At 45.5% G+C, this 27,875-nt stretch overlaps 1 protein-coding gene across 1 annotated transcript; it reads left to right on the top strand.

Moving 5' to 3' along the window:
• Positions 1–43: 43 nt before the first annotated feature.
• On the top strand, positions 44–22,143 carry LOC310782588 (gamma-aminobutyric acid receptor subunit rho-2-like; the record flags this gene model as incomplete). Its single annotated transcript, XM_083643263.1, has 9 exons — positions 44–165; positions 1,756–1,862; positions 10,652–10,719; positions 14,089–14,312; positions 15,111–15,193; positions 16,871–17,011; positions 19,818–19,970; positions 21,119–21,327; positions 21,829–22,143. The coding sequence occupies 9 exons, from the start codon at positions 44–46 to the stop codon at positions 22,141–22,143; spliced, it is 1,422 nt and encodes a 473-aa protein (XP_083499389.1).
• Between the last annotated feature and the right edge of the window lie 5,732 nt (positions 22,144–27,875).

The raw sequence follows: 27,875 nt of genomic DNA, 5'->3' as shown, positions 1-27,875 counted from the left end.
GCTGGACACGCACTGAAGGGCTTACTGGACGTCTGAGCGCATAATGCCACACTACAGCAGGCTTCTGTTTGTACTGTTCTGTCTGATCCTCATCGGAGAGTGCCGCAAACACAAGAGTCGGAAAAAGCGCTGGTCTGCGCCCGCGGATTCCCGCAAACAAGGCTCGTAAGTCTGATCACCTTTTGATTTGCTTTAGCCTCATTTGTAGCCTACCAAGCGGTCATTTAATAAAATAAACTACCAGCCTAGTCGGGTGGTGATAACATCCACCAAATAACGAGAAATCACAATTATGATAAGCCTAAGGAATAACCTAAGGAAAAATATAAACGCTTTCCTGAAATAGGCTGCCTATATTTCAGAAAGAGCGTTTATGTTTTTCCTTATAGCATAAACGTCAAAGAAGTTCAAGAACGCACATTTCCCATAACTTGCATCAGTTTGCTACTTAGACCATAGAGTCTATAGCCTATACCCTATACGGTTCATTTAGCCTACCTAAATATAGATTAGCCTATGTCAGCCAAACTAGCTGGTGAGGTGATTTAGTCCCACCTAGAAGTTATTATAGGCTACTAGTCGTGCGTGCGTTCCTTGATGGAAAGTTTGGAAACTATATCACAGATTCCTGTGGAATCCCGGTCCAAAATATCATTTTGTAAGGTTGTTGTAGTAATGTCACCGGCAGTCACGCCGTTATTTTTTTGTCGGGGTTGCCCAAATCTGTCTCGGAAACGAACCGTGCGTAAAAAGTGGCGAACCAACCCAGAGCGCCGCGCCACTCCACTCCACTCCACTGCGTGGTGCACGTAGCCTATCTTTTCAATACAGCTGCAAAGATGTGAAGTAATCAACCTCTCGAGTGTTTCATGACATCATGCTATGATGGATTTCTCTTGCCCTCTCGCCCCTCTCGCCCCCCGGTTAAAGATTCGCTAGGCAGGCGCCGCGTGGCTCAGATGAGAGGTCAAACTAAATAGATTAATTTTAGGGAACTTCAAGATTGGAAAGGATATTGTTTACCGGAGGATTGTATTTTCTGTATCACTATTCTAATATCTCCAGCTCCTGTAGCCAATATCAAGTAGACCTACAAATGCATCTGCTGTGTTTGTGTCAGTATGGCAATGATATGAAATCATAGCACCAAACAGTATCCATTGTTTTGTACATGATTCAAGTCAACATGTCAAGATTCCAATGTCAATCTTTGCTTCATTTTTCAAGATTACACCACATGTAAACCACAATTCACATACAGGGGAAAAAAAAGTTGAACTGCCTTACCCTCCCTCCACCCTCTAAAACAGTGGTTCTCAACATGGGGTCCGGGGACCACCAGGGCTCCTTGAGGGGGTTCCAGGGGGGTCCCCAGCAAATTGATGAATTGTTACACTTCACCATTGCTTAACTGACAAGAAGTTAAAACAATGATGTAGGAGAATGTCTTGGTCAATAGTTTGACTGTTATCTCTCTACCTATACAATATATAATATATAATATATTGTTATATCTCTACCTATACAGTATATATATATAATATATAATATACTGTTATCTCTCTACCTATACAATACAGATAGAAATGTCACAAAATGTCATTAAATGTGGGACAGTGGCCCCAATGTGTACCAAATGAAGGGTCGTTCATATGAAAACATGTTGAGAATGCTGCTCGACTGCAAGACACAAAAGTCTATAGCTGCATCGCTCAAATGAAAGAAAAATGTGTATTTTGCGTGTTTTGCCACCAGTCCGCTGGCCAAGAAGGTGGCGGATGGAACCAAAGCTCGCAAGGTGAAGACCGACCACCTGCTGCGCGTCGATGACCACGACTTCACCATGAGGCCAGCCTTCGCAGGTAAACAACCAACCAACACTCAGCTCAGCTGCAAAGCCACCATCACAGCCTAGAAATCCCCGCATTGAGTCGATGCACAGATAATCTTGTTGATGGCGATGTATGTGGACATCTGGGTCGCAATATCGCCCATTTGTCCAATCTTCTTATGGTGTGTAAGCATATGCATGGACTCTAAATCAGCGTCATTGCGGAGTATCATTCTAATCTGTGCCATTTGAATAGAACTTTGACATATAGAAGCTTTATTGAGTGTTTTAACTCTTGAAAGGCTGGTAGAGTTGGGCGATCTAAGACAAGATTCTCAGCCCATTTTCACATCGAGGACCCCTAATTTAGTCCACATTACAGACGTTTGATGAGTTTTTGTCTCTCGGCCTCAAATCTGAGAATATTTTTTGCTGGATATGATTTTGTCCAGAATTCCACAGAAAACTATGATCAAAATATAATTTAATATAAATAATACTGAAGTTTAATAATTCATCAATCTGCTGGTGACCCCCTGGAGGATCCCTGGACCCAGGGGCGTCATGCAAACCAGAATTCTGAGGGGGCGACATTCGGTGGCGACCAAAGGTCCCCGGCTAAAACATTTCAGTGGCGACCGAAGGTCTGAATAGATCTGCAATGATTCAATCAGTCTGCCCAGATAAAGTGTGCTGAATCACTCATGATTGAATCAGTGCATTTAGCTATTTCTAAAATGTTGGCCATTTGAAGCCAGATTTAGAGGAAGATCTCATTTTAAATTATCATTGGGATAAGAGCGTTGTGATATCATTATTCGGTTTTAACCATCAATATTTTGCTCCTTTTATCATTAGGGTAAATACTGTATATTTATTTAGAGATAAACATTCGGCAGCGAAGGTCCCCAGCAAAAAAGTTTTGGTGGCGACCTAAGGTCTGAATAGATCTGCAATGATTCAATCAGTCTGCCCAGATAAAGTGTAACAGCTCACTGTCATAACAGCTCTGGCTAACATTACAATGCTAACATTAGCTGCATGGTAGTACAAGTATAGCCAACTAACTTGCTATGCAAACTATACCTATAATAACTAACAGCATGAATTTGACTTCCCCCTTCTTTTATTTTTTTCAAAAAATCTGAGGTGGCAACTGCCCCCTCAGTTTCAATGGGCATGACGCTTCTGCCTGGACCTCAGAACCACTGATCGAAGTGAAGGCCAAGATGCCGTCAGTTGAATGAGTTAAATATAATGATAACTACTACACATATATTTACTTACTTGCCCAGGCCCAGTTGCACAAAGCACCTTAGGTTAAGATTTCCCTTAGAGTCAGACTTAAGGTGTCCATAAAATAGAATCGGCTGCACAAAACACCCTTAAATCTTCTCCATAAGGTTAAACATTTTAAGGAAAACATAAGCACAAGAAGCACAAGGCCAATTTGTGCAGCCTCAGAACCAGCCTTCCAGAGAATCGTGAGTGACCATAAAACATTTCACTTTCAATCAAATTAGATATTCTTTTTTATTATGCATTTATTATTTAGTTTTTACTGAAAGTGAAATGTCTTATGGTCACTCATGATTCTCTGGAAGACTGGTTGGCTTGGTTTAAGCCTTAAAATTCATCATTATATAAGGTTTTTCGAAAATGTCTATGGAGAAAATGAACGGGGAATTCACTTCTGGGGCAAGAAACGTCACATGACTGTTGAGCTCTATATAGGGGGGACGGGAGAGCTTGCAGGCAGCCCCGAGCAGCAGACAGTAAGAAACACAAGAGGAACTCAGAGAAATAGTCAGCAAGTTTCATTAGACTATAAATAAATACAGAAATAAAGTGGAGAGAAAGTAACCCTGCAGCGCCTTGTAGAAAGTAAACACAAAAACCCAGAGCTCTGCCCCCTCCAGAAATGGAAAAATCCAGCCCAATCGGCAGAATAAAATGTCACCATTGCACATTTCTGGAATGTAATATGAACATTTCTGAACCAAGATTAAAGTTTTAACCGGACGGACAAACCCCATCTTTGTCACAAGCACCATCATGCGCTGGACAGCTACAGTGGAGTGCCCACCGGAGAGCGGACCAACTTCTTCCAACCTCCGCTAGTCAGACGACGATCTTCTGCATGTTTTTAGTGTGGGTTTGGGTATGGAGGAACCCCAGGGGAGCACAGGGAGGACATGCAAACTCCACACAGAAAGGCCCTTTTCATGAGATAGCCCACCTGTGGCTATCTCATATATATATATATATATATATATTGTAGCGTTTCAGGTAATCCAAGTATTACCTGTAATGTGATGTGCAATAGAAGTGTCTAGATTGCACCTAGGAACTAATGTGTGTGGGTGTGTTCCTAGGGGGAAGGGGGGATATAGGACCAGCGGCCGGGGGCCGGGAGTCAGTCAGGCCATGTGGGCGAGCTGACCGGGTGGTTGCAGAGCTAGCAGCGAAGCTAGCTGCTAGGAGCTATATTGTGAAGACAAGAATAAAAAGCCTGTACCAACTTCAAGTCTCCAGTTCCTTTGACAAATACTCACTTCGTTACATTGGTGTCAGCAAGTAAAGCGGTAACGCCTCTGATTCGGCCGAGAGGGGAGAGGGTGAGAAGGAACAGCAAAAGAGACTGGGTGGTGCGGTTTTTGGGCTCTAGATCTAGCGCTAGTAAGTTAGCTACCAGGGGTGCTAACTGCTAACTGCTAGCTGCTAAGACCACGTGCGATGGTGCGCGGAGAATGGCCATCGGTGAACGGGAGGAAAGGGGAGCTGACGGCGGGGATCAGCTCGATGCTGGCGGGCATGGAGGCCCGTGTGTTGAGAGAGGTCGGACGGCTGGTGGAAGAGACTCCTGCCTGGGCAGTAGAGGTGATGCGGGCACTGCGGGAAGTCATGCAGCGGGTGGACTTGATGAGCGCGGAGGTATGCAGCAGGGAGAGCGGCCGGAGGAGCCACGGAAGAGACTGTGTTGGACCTGCGGTGAGCCGGGCCACGTGGCGAGGTGGTGCCGAGGCGGTCCCGGGAGACGGACCGGGTATGCGGGACAACGACATGGACAGCAGGGAGCCTGCTGGGCATGCGGCGAGATTGGACACCTGGCTAGAGAGTGTCAAAAGGCTGTCGGGGACCGGAGGGCAGCGGGAGAAGAGAGACGTGCAGGCGGCGGACAGGTGAGACTCTGCTGGACTTGCCAGTCGCCGGAGCACTTGGCCAGGGACTGCACTGAGAGTGGGGAGGCCGGAGGTGAGACACGGGCTGGGGAGAGTGGGAGCAGCCGGGGAGAAGAGAACGTTGTGACGGATAGGAGAACGGTGCTGCAGGGGAACAGCCAGAGGGAAGAGAGGGATATCGTCTGCAGCGTTGTTACAGTCGGGAGAGCGACGCTCGTGTCTCCGAGTGAGCGAGGGGGGTTACCGCCGGGGGAACCGGCCCAGCCTAACCGCTATACACCCCCTAACGTTGCACTGCGGAGAACCGAGGGGAAGATCGACGCCGGTGGTGTTCGCTCTGCTGTCCTCAACCCTGGAGGAGGGGGACGGAAAAACGAGCGAGTGCGAGGCCGGGAGGACGACGCCAGGGTCATCTGGAGAGTCGACGGGCACGAGTGGAGACCGGAGGACGAGGATGTCGATCCGGTGCTCGTTCGTGCATTTGGCTACTGGAACAAACAAAAGGGGGGACCGAAAAGAGTGCTTCAGGTGGGACAGAAGCTGGGAAAAGGGGGGGATGGAAATGGGGTTTAAAAGAAAAGTTAAGGAAAATGTGGGGGCTTGTGTTTAATTGAGATGTGGGGGTTATTGTTGAATGGGAAATGTGGGTTGAATTTAAATGTGTGAAAAAGAAAGGAAATAATGGGAAAACTAGACATTATGGAGTGCCTAATGGGAAACTAGACATTATGGGGGTACCTAATGGAAAACTAGACATTACGGAGTACCTAATGAAAACTGGACATTATGACGGGGGTGCTGAAAAGAAAAGACTGTTTGTTGGGGAATTAGAATTTGATGTGGTGATGGGAAAATTGTTGTGTTGGGTGTGTTTTGGTACAGGGGGATGTGTGTGGGTTGTGCATGTCGCGTGGAAGCGACATTAAAGTTGGGTGGGGGAAATGTAGCGTTTCAGGTAATCCAAGTATTACCTGTAATGTGATGTGCAATAGAAGTGTCTAGATTGCACCTAGGAACTAATGTGTGTGGGTGTGTTCCTAGAGGGAAGGGGGGATATAGGACCAGCGGCCGGGGGCCGGGAGTCAGTCAGGCCATGTGGGCGAACTCATAGAGGGCGAACTGACCGGGTGGTTGCAGAGCTAGCAGCGAAGCTAGCTGCTAGGAGCTATATTGTGAAGACAAGAATAAAAAGCCTGTACCAACTTCAAGTCTCCAGTTCCTTTGACAAATACTCACTTCGTTACAATATATATATATGTATATATATATATATATATATATAGAGAGAGAGAGAGAGAGAGAGAGAGAGAGAGAGAGAGAGAGAGATAGAGAGATAGATAGATAGATAGATAGATAGATAGATAGATAGATAGATAGATAGATAGATAGATAGATAGGCTATAGCCTATCTCTCACCTCAGACGGAGAGAATCGAGGTGATGCTGCGAGGAGGTTTTTAGATGTGGTGGATGTAAAGTGGATGAAAAGATCTAGAGACAATATACCGAGGGCAGAAAAGACAAATGAGTATGGGTGACAGAATGGACAATTTTATTATTTGGACTACTTTGGGTGGACATCGTTTTGTTTTTCATACTGTGAAACTGCTCAAATTCAGAAGGTGGCGGTAATGCACAAAATGCTGTTTGCCAACCGTCATTAAACAACAGAAGAAAAAGAAGAAGAAGAAGAATTCGGGAGAAGAAGAAGCTCCGAGTCCCATGCGATGCAAACGTTCTTGAACGTAGCTAGAGTAACGTTGGCAGTAGCGTATTATTTCCCGGTTTAATACGTCCAGATGATTAATTTACAAGCAGAAGTCTCGTAGGTGCGGGTGATATTATCACGAATATATAAAGTGGAACCGGGGTTCCGTTAAATCAGGACTCAATGGACTCCATTTAGCTGTGAAGCTAACGTTAGCTGTGAAGCTATTGGAGCTTTGAGGGATAAAGTTGGTCGGTAGTATTTATAGTTTAGGACGAAACGTTCCTGTCACTGTGTGGAAATGAAAATGTCTAAAGTCCAGAAACTGAGAGCTGTGGTGAAGCAGCGCCTAACTGCGGCTGTAGAAGACATAATTGGGCTGTTTGAAAGAACGATAGCAGAATACGAGGAGGAAGCTACTCGTTCAAGGGAGGAGATCGACCGACGAGGAAAACTGCTGGACGCTGTGCAGTTACACAGAGAAGCCTTGCCTCCAGACATCCAGCAGCTGTTGGTCATTGCAGAAGATGTCCCCGCTGAGCAGCAGGAGTGGAGCTTCAGTCTGGACCAGGAGGACCCAGAGCCCCCACACATTAAAGAGGAACAGGAGGAACTCTGGACCAGTCAGGAGGGAGAGCAGCTTCAAGGGCTGGAGGAGACTGATATCGCCGAGTTCCCATTCACTGCTGTCACTGTGAATAGTGAATATGAGGAAGAGAAAGCTCAGTCCTCACAGCTTCATCAAAGCCAAACTGAGGAGAACAGAGCGGCAGAGCCTCTAGCCAGTAGCTCAACTGAACAGATAAAAACAGAAGATAAGGGACCATCAGAACGAGTCAGGAACTTATATCGTATATACTTATGTCCAGCTAGTCATTCACAACCAACTAGTGATGACAAGACTTCAGACTCTTCTGAGACTGAAGACAATAATGACAAATGGATGGAAACTAGTGAACCTCAGTCAGGTTTATACTCACAGAAAAACAGTGAAGTTCTTGGGAAGAAACACTTCAGCTGCTCAGTTTGTGCTAAAAGATTTGGTAATAAAGCACACTTGAAGTCACACATGATAGTCCACACAGGTGAGAAAGAATTTAATTGCTTGGTCTGTGGTAAAGGTTTTGGTCGTAAAGGAAACTTGAAGACACATATGATAGTCCACACAGGAGATAAACAATTTAATTGCTCTTTCTGTGGTAAAGGTTTTGGACAAAAAGGAACCTTGAAGACACACATGATAGTTCACACAGGAGATACACAATTTAAATGCTCAGTCTGTGGTAACGGTTTTGGTCGTAAAGGACACTTGAACAGACACATGATAGTCCACACTGGTAAGAAACAATTTAATTGCTCAGTCTGTGGTAAAGGTTTTGGTCAAAAAGGATACTTGAAGACACACATGATAGTTCACACAGGAGATAAACACTGTATTTGATCTGTCTGTGGTAAAGGTTTTGGTCAGGAAGGAAGCTTGAAGACACACATGATAGTCCACACAGGGAAACAATTTATTTGCTCTGTCTGTGGTAAATGTTTTGGTCATGAAGGAAAATTGAAGACACACATGGTACTCCACACAGGAGAGAAACAATTTAATTGCTCAGTCTGTGGTAAAGGTTTTGGTCCGAGAAACGCAAGGACAACATGTAGAAGAATCCTTTCCCACTCACGCAGGACAGAAGAAGAACTCAACTGCTCACCCCATTTATCCAGTCAGCTGGAGCCTTGAGGAGAAGTCTACCGAGACTCAATTGTGTTAATTGACTGCACTTCACTGCAGCTATTTTGAACCTCCGTCACACTAGGGTCTGGGGAAACTCCAGATTCATGGCATAGCCTACATATAAAATTAGCATTACTTCAAGGTCAAATCTGAACAACTTGAACTTAAAGACCCCCTAAAGCAGGGGTGTCAGACTCATATTAGGTAGAGGGCCGGATTTGTTCAACTGAGACCTCATGGGGGCCGGATTTTTTTTTTTACTAAAATCAATTTGACTCATTTACCCATTTACTTCACAAAAGAAATACTGCTCTTTCCATTTCTCTTGAAACTGCCTGCATTCCATGTCAACCTTTCTCATTTTCGACAGCATCTTGTTCAGGGGCGGACTGGGATCATAATTCAGGCCGGGCATTAGATACCAAGCAGGCCAGGCCGATACGGGCCGACGCGCGTGCCGTTTGAAGCCAGATTTGGGCCGTTTGAAGCCCAATTTGGGTCATTTAAAGCCCAATTTGGGTCATTTAAAGCCCGATTTGGGCCGTTTGAAGCCCGATTTGGGCCGTTTGAAGCCCAATTTGGGCCAAGTCCAATTTTACAATGAGATGCACCCACTTTAACCCTGAATAAAGTAATAAAACCACTAGTAAACCAGTAGGCGGCGCCTGGCCTGCTGTTCAGTGAGTGGCCTGACTGCGGGCACAATTTTTTTTTTTTTTTTTTTTTTTTGCAGGCCAGGCCAGGCCACGGGGCATTTGCCCGACGTGCCCGATTATGCAGTCCGCACCTGATCTTGTTGATTCTTTTGTTTTTTGGTAGGTAGCTGAATGCGCGATTCAATTCCAGCGTGGCATCATGGCGGCTTTGTTTACACCTGATGACCTACTGACATACTTCCTTGTGCAGGTTAATTAACTTATGAATGAACTCTTAGCTTGCTTATTAGCCACACGTAGTTCATGATAATGGGGTGCGAATTTAATAATTTTTTTTTTTTTTTTTTTTAATATTCCAAAACATCTCGCGGGCCGGATGAAACCTGCCGGCCCGCGGGCCGTATCTCTGACATCCCTGCCCTAAAGCCATGTTTTAAGATGTATATAAAGTACTCTACTTTTGAATAATAATTTGTCTCTGATGGTTTTTCCCATACAGTATACATTATATATTTTTAATTAAATTGTTGAAATCCTTAAAATGACTTCCCCTTCTTCTGCCTCATTAAAAAATTCTGAAGTAATGAGTGTTATCTAGAACATAACTAGACAATAACAGCATGCAAACAATTGTGGCTTTAAGTGCTGAATACTGGACAGGGATTGGCTCCAGTATCCGTGATGTCATGAATCATGCTGGTTGAAAATGACCTTTTCAGTGAGCTCAGAGAAACGTTCCACTTTCAGCAGATGATTGTGAAAACAGCCTTACTGTTAGACATAATCAGACATAGACATTCTGTACAGTGAAGCTCAAACATCTAACGGTAGGAACAAGAAGAAAAACATATTTTTGACTTGGGGTCTACATTTACACCAGGCCGTTATTGAAAATAAGAATTTGTTCTTAATTAACTTGCCTGTTTAAATAAAGGTTGATGATGACATTTAGTGAGGTCAACTGTGAACCCATACTATCCCTCCAGATTCTTATTAAGGTCAATTTGTTTCCAATACATTTTCGAATAAATCTTTCGATCTTGGTATACAACAGCAGGACATTTTGGTTCTTGTTTTAGAGTTTCCCAACCTGAGAGGGATGTACGTATTTTCAAAATGGCTGCCATTGTATGAATAAGGTTTGTCTGACATAGGATGGGGTCTGTGTATCTCGTAGTTCCCTGCAGCTGGGAATCAAACTCGGAGCCTCCGACATGGGAGGCGGACGCTCCAGCTAGGAGGCTTAGCGAGTGAGCTTTACTCACTGTGCACATGACTACATCTCACTGGCTAGTGGCTACATGACCACATCTGTCCACTTGAACTATCAGTCTATTGGTGAAGCCTTGACCTATGACCTATACACACTGAGAGACTGAAACCCTTCGCATGCAGCTTCTCAATAAACATGTGAATGCAAACTCTAATATATTTGGTTGATATGAATGCAAACACTAATATATTTGGTTGATATGAATGCAAACTCTAATATATTTGGTTGATATGAATGCAAACTCTAATATATTTGGTTGATATGAATGTGCAGGTCCAGCCGTCCCTGTGGGAGTAGACGTGCAGGTGGAGAGCCTGGACAGCATATCAGAGGTAGACATGGTAAGTGCCATGCGCGTGAATCCAACTCCATACAGTAAGGTTGTGGGGGGTAAAAAATCATTATAATGGCATAAGTTGGTAATCTGACTGCAAAAATAGTAACTGAAATTGGTTTCAGTTACTGAAAAAGATAATTAAATTTACCTTTACTTTGAAAAAAAGTGTATAATTCAATTACAATTCAAAATACATACTACAGCATGCGCTGGGACGCGTCATCAGTGATGTTAACTGGGGTCGTAAGGTGTTTCGGGTCTATCGAACATCATACACCCTCGCCCAGTAGACCCAGCCGAGGCCGATTAAGTGCGTGTCACGCCGAAGCCACGCTGACGCCTTGCTCAAGCGATCGTTCAGGATTCACGCCTATTTTCCAAGCGTGATGCGTCCATCCGGGCATGAAGTCAATGGGAGTTGTGGGTGGGTTCAAGGCGCGCCGAGTAGGCGCTGAGAGGAAAAGAGAAGGCTTCTTGTGTGAATGGTTCGGCGTCCTGTGTGAACAAGGGCTAACACATGGGGCAGCTAATGAGGCAGTACATGAACATTCTTCATTAACAGCATGAAAGGGGACACCGTGACCACATGAGTTTCAAAATGACTAACACTCTGCCTGCTATTTTCATGGTACCCAGAGCAAACAGTCAATTTGCACTTAGTAAGTGCAAATCGACTCTGCTCCGAGTACAGACGTCTGCTGAGATCTCGTGAGTGCCACTAGCTGAAAATATATTTCCGCGATCGCCGCAACTTGGAGCCTTGCCGGCGGCAGCTGGTCCTGTACACTCGAACGTCTGCTTGACGAGGGCTCGCAGGGGAGTCCCCAGCAAAATGAATGAATTGTGTGATTTCACGAGGATTTCAATGACTAGAAGTTAGCCCAAGGAGAGAATGTAGTCCATGTCCTTGGTAATAGCTGTCTCCTGTTATCTCCCCATCTATATTTTATTATACTTGTGCTGTTCGCGTCTGCTGCGTCGAGTCACATTTTCGAGGAGCTGCACGCAGGCTGCTCGCCGGCCGCGGCGCACCCCTCCGCGTATTCGGCGAGGGGTTTGGCGCGGAAGTATATCAAGGCTTTTAGGCTACCAGATATCAACAGAAGTGTCTTTTTTGCCAATGGCATCAAAGAGACTATCTGTTCTGGGAGGTCCTCAGCAAAGACAAATGCAGGAGGAACTATGATCAAAACAGTCGTTCTTCCACATTCTATAACTGTTACTTTCTTGTAAATGAAATAATGGTTGAAGTTGAACAATTCATGAATTTGCTGGGGAGCCCTGCTGGTCCCCGGACCCCATGTTGAGAACCACTGCTCTACGACCAACACAAGCTCTGGACTGTACTTAGTAAACATATGTGCAAGTGTACACGCTTAATCGTAAACAATCCATATAATCCATCGACTATGGGTCACAGCAGCATAATCCCAGCAGCATTCAATGAGCCAGCAGGCCAAGTAGAAGCCCTCTCTCCTCGTAACACTTAATCCATCATCGCCCCTCCCCCAGGTCCCTCAGGACTTTACCATGACGCTGTATCTCCCCCGGTCCCTCAGGACTTTACCATGACCCTGTATCTAGTTCCTCAGGACTTTACCATGACCCTGTATGTAGTTCCTCAGGACTTTACCATGACCCTGTATCTCCCCACGGTCCCTCAGGACTTTACCATGACCCTGTATCTAGTTCCTCAGGACTTTACCATGACCCTGTATCTCCCCCGGTCCCTCAGGACTTCACCATGACCCGTATCTGGTTCCTCAGGCCTTTACCATGACCCTGTATGTAGTTCCTCAGGACTTTACCATGACCCTGTATCTCCCCCCGGTCCCTCAGGACTTTACCATGACCCTGTATCTAGTTCCTCAGGACTTTACCATGACCCTGTATCTCCCCCAGTCCCTCAGGACCTCACCATGACCCGTATCTAGTTCCTCAGGACTTTACCATGACCCTGTATGTAGTTCCTCAGGACTTTACCATGACCCTGTATCTCCCCCGGTCCCTCAGGACTTCACCATGACCCGTATCTAGTTCCTCAGGCCTTTACCATGACCCTGTATGTAGTTTCTCAGGACTTTACCATGACCCTGTATCTCCCCCGGTCCCTCAGGACTTTACCGTGCCCCTGTATCTAGTTCCTCAGGACTTTATCATGACCCGTATCTCCCCCGGTCCCTCAGGACTTTACCATGACCCTGTATGTAGTTCCTCAGGCCTTTACCATGACCCTGTATGTAGTTCCTCAGCACTTTACCATGACCCTGTATCTCCCCCGGTCCCTCAGGACTTTACCGTACCCCTGTATCTAGTTCCTCAGGACTTTATCATGACCCGTATCTCCCCCGGTCCCTCAGGACTTTACCATGACCCTGTATCTGGTCCCTCAGGACTTTACCATGACCCTGTATCTCCCCCCGGTCCCTCAGGACTTTACCATGACCCAGTATCTAGTTCCTCAGGACTTTACCATGACCCTGTATCTAGTTCCTCAGGACTTTATCATGACCCGTATCTCCCCCGGTCCCTCAGGACTTTACCATGACCCTGTATCTGGTCCCTCAGGACTTTACCATGACTCTGTATCTAGTTCCTCAGGACTTTACCATGACTCTGTATCTTCCCCGGTCCCTCAGGACTTTACCATGACCCTGTATCTTCCCCGGTCCCTCAGGACTTTACCATGACCCTGTATCTGGTCCCTCAGGACTTTACCATGACTCTGTATCTAGTTCCTCAGGAGTTTACCATGACCGTGTATCTTCCCCGGTCCCTCAGGACTTTACCATGACCCTGTATCTGGTCCCTCAGGACTTTACCATGACTCTGTATCTAGTTCCTCAGGACTTTACCATGACTCTGTATCTTCCCCGGTCCCTCAGGACTTTACCATGACCCTGTATCTTCCCCGGTCCCTCAGGACTTTACCATGACCCTGTATCTGGTCCCTCAGGACTTTACCATGACTCTGTATCTAGTTCCTCAGGACTTTACCATGACTCTGTATCTTCCCCGGTCCCTCAGGACTTTACCATGACCCTGTATCTTCCCCGGTCCCTCAGGACTTTACCATGACTCTGTATCTAGTTCCTCAGGCCTTTACCATGACCCTGTATCTAGTTCCTCAGGACTTTATCATGACCCTGTATCTAGTTCCTCAGGACTTTACCATGACCATGTATCTCCCCCAGTCCCTCAGGACTTTACCATGACTCTGTATCTAGTTCCTCAGGACTTTACCATGACCCTGTATCTCCCCCGGTCCCTCAGGACTTTACCATGACCCTGTATCTAGTTCCTCAGGACTTTACCATGACCCTGTATCTGGTTCCTCAGGACGTTATCTATGACCCTGTATCTGGCCCCTCAGGACTTTACCATGACGCTGTACCTGAGGCACTACTGGAAGGATGAGAGGCTGGCCTTCCCCAGCTCCACCAACAAGAGCATGACATTTGACGGGCGGCTGGTGAAGAAGATCTGGGTGCCCGACGTGTTCTTCGTCCATTCCAAGAGGTCCTTCATCCACGACACCACCACTGAGAACATCATGCTGCGCGTGTTCCCCGACGGCCACGTCCTCTACAGCCTGAGGTGAGGAGATATAACAATCCATCGCCAGAAGAAAACGTTGCCATTTTATGTGTCTGCAAACCAGGGATTTGTAGAATATCAACATAAATTTGAAATAAAACGACTGGAAAATACGTTTATAAAACGTGGCATTTTACATCTCTGCAAACCTGCAATCTCAACGCAAATTTGAAACAAAGCGGCGATAAATTTGAAAACCTCGCTGCCTTTCCAATGTTAAAAGCAAATAAAACTACGAGCAGTTGTGGTTATGTTTAGGCAAGTCAAACAACTTGGTTAAGGTTAGGATTAAGGTTAAATGCGACCACCACCGCGCTCTTTCAATATCAGACCCTATGACGTGTATAACGCCGATATTCATGTCTCTAGAAACATGATGATATGCAACGTATTTTGGTTCAGAAATGTACATATTCTACATAATGCGTGAGCTGCAGAAACGTAGCCTAGAATGCTGACATTTTATTCTGGTGACCAGGCCGAGATAACGCTTCTCTGCACACAAGCTCTTTTTTACTGTTTCCCCCGGTAACCCGCAACAAAAGATTTCCGCGACAGACATGGGGGCAGCAGAGAAACCAGCATGCCCTCGCAGGCTCTTCCCATGAAGCCTGTCCTGTCCTGCGGTGGATCAGAGGGAGATGAGGCTTGGCAGGTCCCGGTGTAGCAAGTTAGAGCCAGCACGTGGTTCACCTGTGTTCATGTCCCCAGGGTTACAGTCACTGTGTTTATGTCCCCAGGGTTACAGTCACTGTGTTTATGTCCCCAGGGTTACAGTCACTGTGTTTATGTCCCCAGGGTTACAGTCACTGCTGCCTGCAACATGGACTTCAGTCGTTTCCCTTTGGATTCGCAGACGTGCACGTTGGAGCTGGAGAGCTGTGAGTGCTTGAGTTTCCCCACGTTTCCTACTTTTTATACTCTCTCTACTCTCTATTCACCTTATGTAGCCCCGCCCACTTGACCCAGTTAGGGTTATGACTTCCTGTTCAAAACACCGTCTGTTTTACCTGGTCACTGGTACTGTACTGTCACAGGAAGTGTAAACACAATAGGAAGTAACTGGCTGACCCCTGTGTTGGAACACAAGGTGAAAAGAGAGAATAGAATGATGAAGAACTTGCAACTGTTAACAGTCCAATGCATTATTGCAGTATCCCCCTTTGAATCACTGCTGCTCCTATAATGTCTTACTGTGATTTACTGTAAAAGTTCACACTTTTACATGTCTATCCTTTTGGATTTTGTTTGGCTATATCCATAAATAAAATCAATCAACCAATCAATCAATCAATCAATCAATTTATCCTGATTCAAGACTTTTTTCACTTAGTTATTGGCTGGCCAACTGCTGTGAAACAGACTTATATTTGTACTTCAGATGAGTGTACTCCTACTAATATGCGGTGAATACTACTGACTACTGCCACTGCTACAGTATAGTAGGGATGCTGTCACTGTCTGATGATGATAGTACCTTGCCTGATGGCAGACTGAATTGTTGACTTGTTACACTCAGTCTGACGTTGCCTCCGCTCTAACCGATTTCCATGGGGGAAATCGTGGATTTGATTTTCCCTAACCAATCACTAGAGACCAACAACGTATCCTAACCAATCACTAGAGACCAACAACGTATCCTAACCAATCACTAGAGACCAACAACGTTATCTGCCTGAATCTAATTGAGTGGGGAGAATGCATTGAATGATGCTTTGAAGAAATGCCTTCAAAGCAGAGTGCTGTTTGGATTTCAAAGTAATTGATACCTTTTAATCAATTTAGAACAGCCTCAATAGCAGCGTCTATCTTGTCTATAGCGGTCGCCATTGTTATTACTCCTTGGTCCGGCACACTTGACAACGGCGCTAGTCCCGCCCATGGTGCTGATTGGCTAATCGTCAGTCCCCCTCGGCGCTAAAGCTTGGACCGATAGTTTTTTTCAACATGAGAGACCGCTGTTGCACGTCACGATGCCAGACCAGAAGCAGTCAACTTGGTGGAGTGGGCAGATTCACTGTCTCTACTTATAGAGTATCGCATGGATGACATATTTGTGTAGGCCTACCCAGAAATCGCCACTATGCTGGTTCATAAGGGGAAAAGTCAATGGGATTTTTGTATGGGGATTTCGGTTAAATGCCTGAAATAAGGTCTGTGGTTAATAAAAGTTTATGAAACAGCAACGTTTGTGTTCAGCAAGATAATCTTCACAAATGTGGACCACTTTTATGACCTTTCAAGCATAAATGCGTTTTTGTTTTTTGTTTTGTTTTTTACGCGATTTTCAGGAAAACGCTTCAAAGTGCTACTTCCGGACTCATTCCTGCGGGACTCGATACAACTAAAACACTTTCCTCCTGTGTGTGATGTATGTGTTGGGCTTTTATTGTGAAGGGCTGTGTGTGAAGTGTGTGTTGGGCTTTTATTGTGAAAGGGCTGTTTCTCACTGATGACATCACAAAAGATCTGGACCCAGGCAAGATAGCGCCTCTGCTAATACAATTCTGGACTGTATCTTCATTCTGTAAATTCATGCTTTCTGTCCTGTCCTGTAGACGCTTACACGGATGAAGACCTGATGCTGTATTGGAAAAGTGGAGATGAGTCCCTGAGCACCGACGACAAGATCTCTCTGTCTCAGTTCCTCATCCAGAAGTTCCACACGACCTCCAGACTGGCTTTCTACAGCAGCACAGGTACAGCAAGACAGAGGCTGAATGGAGCCAGAGAGCCATCCATTGCAGTTTAACTCAATCAGGTTATTTCTGCTTCAGAAAAACGTTTGTATCACTAAAACGTAAGTCATTTGTCCACTCATTCATTTGAGTGAGGGAATGAGCAGAGATTGTGTCCAGCCACAGCTATGCCATTTCACTTGCGATCGCGCTAGTAATGTGGATATAATGACTACAACAGTCTGGTAAGTTCAGAAAAATGGCATCACTTTAATGGAGCCTTTATACGCAGGAAAAGACAACACTTACTGTATGCCATATCACGATGGTAGAATATCCAAAATCTAAGACGACATAGTCCAGGTTTCCCACGGGTCCTCGAAATCCTTGAACGTTTGTGAATTTGGAAATAAATAAATAATAATCAAGGCCTTAAAGGTGTGTGAAAATAGACATGTGTCCTTCAAAGTGGTTGAATTTAGGGTAGCTACGTTCCGCTCTCTGCGATGCATACAGTATGTCTCCCACCATCTATGTGTCCGGTGATGCACCTGCCTCAGTGAAATGGTCACGTGATGTGCGTGCGTACAGGTCACGTGATGCGGCTTTAGCTCAGGAGGTAGAGCGGGTCGGCCAATGATGCAAGGGTTGGCGGTTCGATCCCCGCTCCCTCCCAGCTGCTGTCGTTGTGTCCTTGGGCAAGACACTTAACCCTCCTTGCTCCCGATGGTGTGTAGGCACCCTGCGTGGCAGCCTGCCGCCATCGGTGTATGAATGGGTGAATGTAGACTATCTACTGATTGTAAAGCGCTCTGGATAAAAGCGCTATATAAATGCAGGCCATTTACCATTTACCATTTACGTGATGTGCGTGCGTACAGGTTGCAGATGCAGGATCAACAGCGGCGGCTAGCAAGCGAGAAAGCCAACATTCAGCAATGCCTGGATATTGTATCGCAATGTATCACGATACATTGCGATACAATACATATTGCGATATATTGCAATACCCTACACAATTTACTCAAAATTAAATAATAGGGCTAATGATACAACACACTGTGTACCACCCAGGTAGTGTAATAATATGTACATCACTTTATACTGATAACTTCTTTAGACAAATTTAGTCAAAACTACTGAGTGTTGAGTGTGTTACTGAACGCACTGACATAAAAAGTATTCTTATTGTGTCACTGACCACACGGCTGTGCAAAAACAACGATATGGGAAATATCGATACAGTATCGATTAGGGGTGAGAATCACCAGATGCAGATGCCCGGTGGCCTGGCATGGCATGGCCTGCATTTTTTTTATTTTTTTTTATATCGATACTTGGCGTCCAAATATCGATACAATATCGTCAGGCAAAATATCGCGATATATTGCCGTATCGATTTTATTACACAGCCCTAGTGTTTGGTCCTTTGGGGAAATTTGGGGAAAAGGTTCTTGAAAGTCCTTGACATGTCCTTGAATTTGATGTTGAGGAAGGTGTGGGAACCCTGATAGTCTCATATCACAATATCGATATAATACCAATATATTGCCCAGCTCTACTTTGAAACATGTTTAGGAGGGAAAGAAACATTGTTCTATGTATTGACACACTGTCACCCACACAACCATTAACACACTCATTCCCCCTACAATTCCATTTCATTGTCATTTACACTGTACGTTTTGTGACCCAATCCAATTCAGATTCTTTGCTTGGCCATTTTCATTGTTTGTTGTTTTGTTCATTCGGTGCTTTGCATTGAGGCGAGATGGGTTTTTACTAACCTGACGCTGCCAGATGGACGGTATAGCTCCACATAGTTTCACTAAACCAGTCGATCTGGGAATGAAGTAACCAGACCCGCTGACGGAGGCGGGCACTTTTTCCAAGCTACTTGGCAGGTGATTGGATGACCCATCTGTCTATCACCGCTGGTGCGTGTTAACTTCAACCAATCAGATCGGCATGCCTCTGACGTCACGTTTGCGACCGGAGGAAGGTGCCTGTCTATCATTGATTGAGTCCTCACCGTCCTCACGGTCGTAAAGTCACATTCGAAGCATTTAGTTAGATTATAACGAACTAGTTGTGTGGCTTAGCCTTCCCAAATGTTGAGGGTCGTTTTTTAGAATTTAATACATAGAATTGGGAACGTTACATTCAATTTCATTCAGACTGCCTGTCACTTCCGCGGCGGCAGCCATGTTGACGAGTGAAAAGAACTACTTGCCCAGACGAGCCTGAGCCCGCCTACGGCTGCCGCTGATTCGTTGGGCCGGCATGGCTCGACCAATCATCCTAACTGCCTGCGCATGACAAGATGGATTACGTCGAGAGAATCTCTTTTGATCTCGCGAGGTTATGGTAAATAATGGTAAATGGCCTGCATTTATATAGCGCTTTTATCCAAAGCGCTTTACAATCAGTAGATAGTCTACATTCACCCATTCATACACCGATGGCAGCAGGCTGCCACGCAGGGTGCCTACACACCATCGGGAGCAAGGAGGGTTAAGTGTCTTGCCCAAGGACACAACGACAGCAGCTGGGAGGGAGCGGGGATCGAACCGCCAACCCTTGCGTCATTGGCCGACCCGCTCTACCTCCTGAGCTAAAGCCGGTTATCCATCTTGCAAGCAAGGTTAGGTTTTTACACCCCTTGGGCTTGTTTTTAATTCCCCCTGCACAGAGATTAGGCATTCGCATCTCCTCTTTCTGTTGACCACCTTTATCACATCTCTTCTGTGTTTGATCACTGCACAAAGAAACCAAACTACCTGCACTTATATCCCGGTTTGTGTTTTGTTTCTTCCGGTCTTTCCAGGCTGGTACAACCGTCTGTACATCAACTTCACCCTGCGGCGGCACATCTTCTTCTTCCTGCTGCAGACCTACTTCCCTGCTACTCTGATGGTCATGCTGTCCTGGGTGTCCTTCTGGATCGACCGCAGGGCCGTGCCTGCCAGGGTCTCCTTAGGCAAGAGGACAGAGATTGATAGATATTATCAGTTGATTCTGTGGAAGTTAAAAACCGAATCTAAGAAAAACCCTCAGATACCCTCAGAAACCCTCTAAGAAAGAGACAGTCACACAGTCCTGGAATAGATAGTTGGTCTGCTTTATTGTAAGTTCACAGCTCTTATATAGCCCTCCTGGCACGCAAGTCTCATTCAGGAAGTCACAGGGACCACCCTGTTGCTCTGAGGCGGCCCTCTGCTTCCCGAGATAAGACCTGCTCACAACTTCCTTAAGAGAAACCATTTCACTGTTCCATGCCTGTGCGTCTAGCAAAATTCCACCACAATTCATGTCACTTCTCCACATACATGTAGTCAAACAGAGCAACAAACACAGTAAGCCAACTAGAAATGCACTGGGAGAGCGCAGAACTCCGCCAAGGCCAATGCCCCAGTCTGCTATGCTATGCACATTTTCTTAGTCTAATCGGGTCCGTGCCAAAATGTAATGGGTTCTCCCCTCGCCCATGCTACACCCTTCCACCAAGTTTCACCAAAATTGTCCCAGTCGTTTTTCCGTAATCCTGCTAACAAACAGACAAACAGAGAGAGAGAGAGACAAACGGCACTGAAAACATAACCTCTGTGGTGGAGGTAATAGAACAGGAGGTTGAGGACTTACTTCAGTGTATGACTACATGGGCTTCTGATTTCACAGAAGCATCAGGGTACAGAAGCGTCTATCTATCGGGTGTTTGTGTACCAGTTTCTATAGCTAGAGGTGCAACTCTACATCTGAATTTAGCAAAGGCGCTTGTGTGCTGCCTTGATAAAGTATTTGGTACATGTGGCTCTGTATCAAAAGCACTTTTAAATCAGCTACAAGTGGCAGTTTGTTACCCTCAGGTGTATTACCTGGGAGGTCATGTTTTCACCTCTGTTTATCTGTCTGTCTGTCTCTCTGTCTGTCTGCTGCCTGTCTGTCTGTCTGTCTGTCTGTAAGTAATAAGTAAAGTTATTTATATTACTTTTTAAACGAGTAATAAGTGACCAATTACATCTCCTGGGTAACTTCCCCAACACCGGTTAATACAAACAGTAATTGACTCAAACGGCTCCATGACTGCCATGGTGACTCAGGGTTGTACTGTGTGTGTCTGTGCTTCAGGTATAACCACGGTGCTCACCATGTCCACCATCATCACTGGGGTTAACGCCTCCATGCCCAGGGTCTCCTACATCAAAGCTGTGGACATTTACCTCTGGGTCAGTTTCGTCTTCGTCTTCCTGTCGGTGCTCGAATACGCCGCCGTCAACTACCTGACGACCGTGAGGGACGGTAAAGACCGCAAGCTCCGAGAAAAAGTCAGGGAACAGGTATGGGGGAACCCTTCCAGAACTCACACGCACACTAGTCTTTCACCTTTTCTACTCGATCGGGGTAGTGCAGCGTTAGATTACCTGGGTCCGAGCCCCCGTGTTACATCCATACAGGCACAATTGGCCGTATCTGCGGCTGGGAAGCCAGATTAAAGGCAGGTGTCCTGGTCGCTGCATGACACCTCCTGACCTTGTTGGTCAGGGTGCCTGTTTGGGGCGGAGGGGAACCTTGCGGAATAGTGTGATCCTCCCACGCACTGCGTCCTACCGGTGAAACGCCTCGCTGTCAGGTGAAAAGAAGTGACTGCACATGTATTGGAGGAAGCATGTGCTAGTCTACAACTCTCCCCAGCTCGGCAGAGGGCGTGGAGCAACGACCGGGACAGCAGGGGCAATTGGCCAAGTACAACTGGGGAGAAAATGGTTTCAGATAAAACTTGATAAAAAAATGTGTTTACTCGATATTTGAATCGTTTTCTTGACCCGTTTTCCTTCCAGTCCCAGGCGATCCCCTGCACCTGCGGCATGTCCCACGCCAGGACCATGATGCTGGACGGGACGTACAGCGAGGCGGACGCCAACAGCCTGGCGGGGTACACCCAGGCCCCCATGGTGGCCGAGGACTCGTCGGAGAAACAGGAGCGCATGGTGGTGCATCTCTCCCTGGACAACGAGTCCACAGGAGCCAAGAAGAAGGGCATCCGCGGCTTTCGCATCATCCGGAACACCCACGCCATCGACATCTACTCCCGCATGATCTTCCCCGGCGCCTACATCTTCTTCAACCTGATCTACTGGTGTGTGTACTGCTGAGCGGCTCCATCAAGGGACAAACCATAGACTCTCTACAAATCACACAGGTGTCGAAGTATAAGCGGTGCAGGTTTGCAGGTCCCACCCTTCTCCTCCGATACCCCCCCTCCCCTCCCCTCTCTCTGACACTGTGTGTGTGCGTGTTTCAAGCCGCTCTCTCCATAGCGTGCCAAAGTCTTGCCAATGAGGAAAGGAATTTCCATTCATTTCCGGACGTTTCTTAAACTGTGCATACATGCACACACACGCGTGTGCATGCGTGTGTGCATACAAAATATGGACGGAGCCTCTATGACATCATCACCCATGTGGACTCGAGTTTGGCGTGTTGATTGTCGCCATCTTGTTGTTATTTTTTAGCCAGTCAGAGCCGCAGCATCGCCTGCTATCATTCTGTGATCGACGAGCTGCACGATCACAGGACAGGCAACTTGACACCCCCCCCCCCCGCAAAGCATAGTCCACTTTATCGTCTATTTTACTCTGAATGGAACCATAATTTACTAAATGAACATCATGCTGTATTGAAGAAGACTTGAAGCTCATGATTGAGACCATCAACTCTCATTAAGAAAGTGTTTACGTCGGGTCACTTCCCCATTCTCTTCTATACAAGCGGACTCCTTTTTGCAGCCATGAAGTGTATAAACGGGTGTGATGTATAGAAATTGTCATGTAAGGTGAAATTAGCTGTAGAGCCCAACGCCATTTTTGTACCAGGGTGTAAACATGTTTATTTCTGCTGTAAAGTTGGGCATTTTAACATGGGGGGTATATGGGGATTTACTCGCTTTTGGAGCCAGCCTCAAGTGGCCATTTGAGGAACTGCATTTTTCAGGCTTGGGACAAACTTATGGAACCTGAGCCGAGAGACGGTCGTTTCCGTCCTGCATGCCGAGGTGAAGTTACACCAGGCGGCCGAGCCAACAGAAGATATCACCGACTTCTGGGTGTGAATATCTGCATCTCTGGCTCACAAACCACTGCCAAACTTCACACGCGTGTACGCGAGCCATAGGCTGAGGCGATGTCTCGTCATAGACGCTGGGTTAGCTGGCTGGGGGCGTGGTCAGGGTGGGGTAAATTCGAATGGCTCCCGTTCTATCCATTCAGCAGAGTAAGTATTTAGCCCCACGATCGGGGATTTAACCCCCGCAGTAAACGCACATCTGAACAGACGTCTATGTACCTGCTCTAGAATCCCCAATCCTGTAGTGTAGAGCCGCAGCACCGTCCTTTGGTGAGTCAGCCCATTGAGATATATGGGCGGTTTTACCCCACTCGCGCGCCAGCCGTATAACATTTTGTGGGCGTTCCCACACATGCCGACTGTCTCTATACAAATGCAGGTATCGTTTCGGTTGATACCGTAAAGCAGTGGTTCTCAAACTTTTTCATATCAAGGACCCCTAAACGGACACAAATTAGACCATGATTTGATAAGATTTTGTCCCAGCATCCCCCATCTGATAAGATTTTAGCTTTTGTGACAACCCTCCCACCTTTGTTGTTTGTTTGTTTGTTTGTTTGATGTCATTTTTATTTATTATTTATGTAGTTGTTATTGTCTAGTTATTTCCCTTTAGTTTTAGTTAACTTTTACTTTGGTGTAGCATATGACTCCCTCCTGCTTGTAACATATCAGGGGAGTCATACACCAAAGTAAAAGTTAAAGGAACACTCCGCCCATTTTCAACCAGCTTTGTATCATTAGAACATCAGTAGTATATCAGAAAACTGTAAACTGTTTTGAAGTCTGTTATTTAATTTGACAGTTATTGAGTGTTAAAGTGTGGACCAGTGACATCACTGGTCCACACTAACTCAAATTAATAACTCATTAACTCAAATCAACTCTCAATAACTGTCAAACTATTCATCATTCATCTAGTTTGACAGTTATTGAGAGTTGATTTGAGTTAATGAGTTATTAATTTGAGTTAGTGTGGACCAGTGATGTCACTGGTCCACACTTTAACACTCAATAACTGTCAAATTAAACAACAGACTTCAAAACCGTTTACAGTTTTCTGATATACTACTGATGTTCTAATGATACAAAGCTGGTTGAAAATGGGCGGAGTGTTCTTTTAAAACACCAATTTATTCATTAAACTAATGGGAAATAACTAGACAACACAAACTAGGCAAACAAACAAACAGAACAAAAGGTGCATCGGTGAGGAGGGAGAGGGACCAAGGAGTGCACCGGGCCCAGCCCAATCGCCCCAACACCAGGCTCCTGCAAGACAGGGCCAGGAGAGTTTAGATGTTTATAGAAAGTGTATGAAACCCATGACCAAAATAGTCACACATTCTGTCATTGTGTTATTCATGGTTGGAATTCTAGTGAAAATAAATGATGACTGTACCCTTTTTGTTTGGGACCCCCTGGAACTCCCTCAAGGACCCCTGGGGGTCCTGCCTTAAAGAGATTGAGTAGTGATAGCTAGTCACACAAGTGAATGTTGTCCTGAGCAGAAGGCTAATGAGACAACATGTGAAGTAAATAGCAGATTTCCCTGAACAACACGTCAGTGATGCTGCCAAGGTTTCAGTTCATGTGACAGTAAAGCCGCCTCTCGCTACCCCTGGACTAGCGTTGGCATCAATCGCAATAGGCCTCTTTCACAACAGCCATTTTGTGTCTAAAAGGTGTCGAAATGAGTACGCGAAGGTAGACTCTCCCCCCTCCCCACACTGTCGCTGCGGGTAAATCAGGCTGAGACTTGCCAGCTTCCACTCGGGCGTCCTGCATAATGCTACATGCAAGCTAGCTCTCTGGATCAGCACCGGCGCTGGCTGATTCAGCACCGCTGCCTGGCACTCGTGTTGGTCTGAGATGACAATCCCACAGCTGCGACGACCTCCTGTCTGGCCCTCGGGCACCAGCCCAGCATTAAAGGCAGGAAGTAACACAGGTGCACCAAAACATGAATTATTAGGGTGTCCAACTTCCAGTCCATTTTAGGTGCTCCAGACGGTGCTGGGGCCCTAATTAATGAGTTGGTTGCACCTGTGTTTACCCTGCCTTTTAGACACAAGATGGCGACTGTGGAAAAAGGCCCATCAAGCAACACTCAAAAACGGGACTAGATACAGTAATTACCATGACTTTATGCTTTAAAGCACCTACGAGCAAGATTTTCGATTGTTATTAAACAATCTAAATGTAATATTGATGCATCACATCTTACCTATAATAGTAGCTGAGACCAAAGCCGTGTGAATCGGAGATTGCTCTCTTGATGATTATAGAGTCTGTGTCTGTCTTCCAGCGGGCCGGATAGACCAGGAAGTGAAATGAAACGGTTTACGGCAGCTGCCTGCCTTCAACCGTTTCGCTCTGCCTAGCAACATACCATAAACACGGAGAACGCCTTGCTCGCTACATCCAGGGGCTTGCTACTCTCGCGAACATCTCTCGTTATATTCTAACAGTTTGTTTGGAAGTAATTTTGTTATTTTGTGGTTATGGCCGAAGTGGCTGCCGCAAACCGTTTCATTTCACTTCCTGATCTGCCCTGGCCGCAGACAGACTAATCATCAAGACAACACTGGCCGATTCACTCGGCGTTCAAGCGAGACTACTCTGCGTTGGTCTCGTCTACTATTAGAGGTAAGATGTGAGGCATCGATATTAAAATTAGACTGTTTAATAACAATCTAAAATCTTGCTCGTACCTGTAGCTGCTTTAAAGCATAATACATCACTGTTATTGTGCAAATAATTGATTTATTTATGTATGTACGGGCTTGTTCATTAAATCTAGTATTTATTTACTTTTTTTGACCGTTAGATCCATATACCATTACACCTTAAGTTGGCATGTATACAATTGTTTGACATTGGGTTAACATTTCTATTGGAGGACACAGACAGCATGGAGTGTGTGGGTGAGCTGCTGACGCACACAGCAAGACAGAGATGTACATTTCTCAGAAGGGATTTATAAACATCTCAAGCTTTATCAGTGATGTAATGAACTTGAACCGCCTTAAGTGAAGATTATTTGCCACCATGTGTTTTTTCTTCTTTGGATACCATGGGTGACTGCATAGTTCTGTTGGGATTGTCTATGCAGCATTCAATCCAGCTATTAAATCATAATGTTATGTAATGGGAGCTTATGACTGACCAGGCTGTGATGTGGTCTCTCCATCACAAGCATTACTGCCGACATTTAGACCGGTTCAGTCAATATTGAAAAAAACAAAAGCCATTTTATCCTCAAAAGCAGAACAATTTTGTTGGCTATAATGTCTCCAGCGGACTCGTAATCTTTTCAGTAATCAATAATGTGCTTTAGTTTTCATGCCAGCAATCAATCAATCAATCAATAATATCTCATTTTGAAATGAAACTCGTATATCAGCAAGTCAGAGGGAATAAACAACGATATCAACAAACAAACAAACATGCAGCTGTTGGTCCAACAGCTTCCAGCCCATATCGGTTGTAACTGCATCTTCACAAAATGTCCAGAATGTATGCTTTCAGAGCAGTTTTAATAAAGTCTTTCTTTCACACATTTATAGGAGTCCTGATTTATGCCCCTTGAAGATTTGACATTTCCGTTAAAGCGCAGATAATTCCCACAATGCCGAGGAGGCCGAGGAACAACTTCACTGAAAACGCAGCCGCAACTTCCAATAATGATCTGTCAGACACAATCCAATCCACATTCTCCTCCAGATTTTAGAGAGCACTCTGGGCACATCTAATCCACAAATAAAGAAATCATGGCAGATTTGCCTATGACTATGCTACCACTACTTAGGATATACAGCCATAAGGCAGCTGATGATCCCATACTTTTATCCATAAAGTAATGCAATGACGACTCATGTGCTAAATGGACTGGATTTATGTAGCACTTTTGCCAGTCTGACGACCGACGACTCTCCCTCTCCCTCAGTCTCTCTCGCCCTCTCCTCTCTCTCCCTCAGTCTCTCGTGAGCTTCAGACTGATGACATCACTGATGACATCATCACTGATGACATAATCAGTGATGTAATCAGTGACATCATCACTGAACTATAGCCTCAACCTTAGGGCAATTAATCTGTCCTAATTTAAAAATCTGGCTCCGTCAGGTCACCCGCAGGGGTGCTCTTTACACCCCCTGAAGGTTTTCATCCCGATCGCACGTAAAACGGCATAGCCGTGCCCGGCATGCTCACACACACACACACACACACACACACACACACACACACTTCTCTAATTATAATAAGAAGATATATATACCGTATATAGATTTTTATTTTTTATTTTTTACTTTTGATGTCGTGTGTGTAACATATCAGGGGAGTCATACACCAAAGTAAAAGTTAAAACACCAATTTATTCATTAAACTAATGGGAAATAACTAGACAACACAAACTAGGCTACAGCAAACAAACAAACAGAACAAAAGGTGCATGGGTGAGGAGGGAGAGGGACCAAGGAGTGCACCGGGCCCAGCCCAATGGCCCCAACACCAGGCTCCTGCAAGACAGGGCCAGGAGAGTGGGTGTGCGCGCGTGCGTGCCGTGCGTGCTATTAGTAAACGTGATATGACTAGGCCTACTACTTGAATGAGTTTGAATATTCAACAGTAATTAAAGGGTAGCACACTCTTGTTGACACAAACATAGTCAAGTCAAATCTATATTTCCGCATAGTAAATATACATACGATTTGACTGATAATGTGAGAGATATAATAATTTACCTGTCATGATAATG

The sequence above is a fragment of the Poromitra crassiceps genome, assembly GCF_964638095.1.
Source record: "Poromitra crassiceps genome assembly, chromosome: 9".
Taxonomy (NCBI): domain Eukaryota; kingdom Metazoa; phylum Chordata; class Actinopteri; order Beryciformes; family Melamphaidae; genus Poromitra; species Poromitra crassiceps.
The sequence above is the reverse complement of the archived record's forward strand: the minus strand, read 5'-3'. Positions and strand labels throughout refer to the sequence as shown.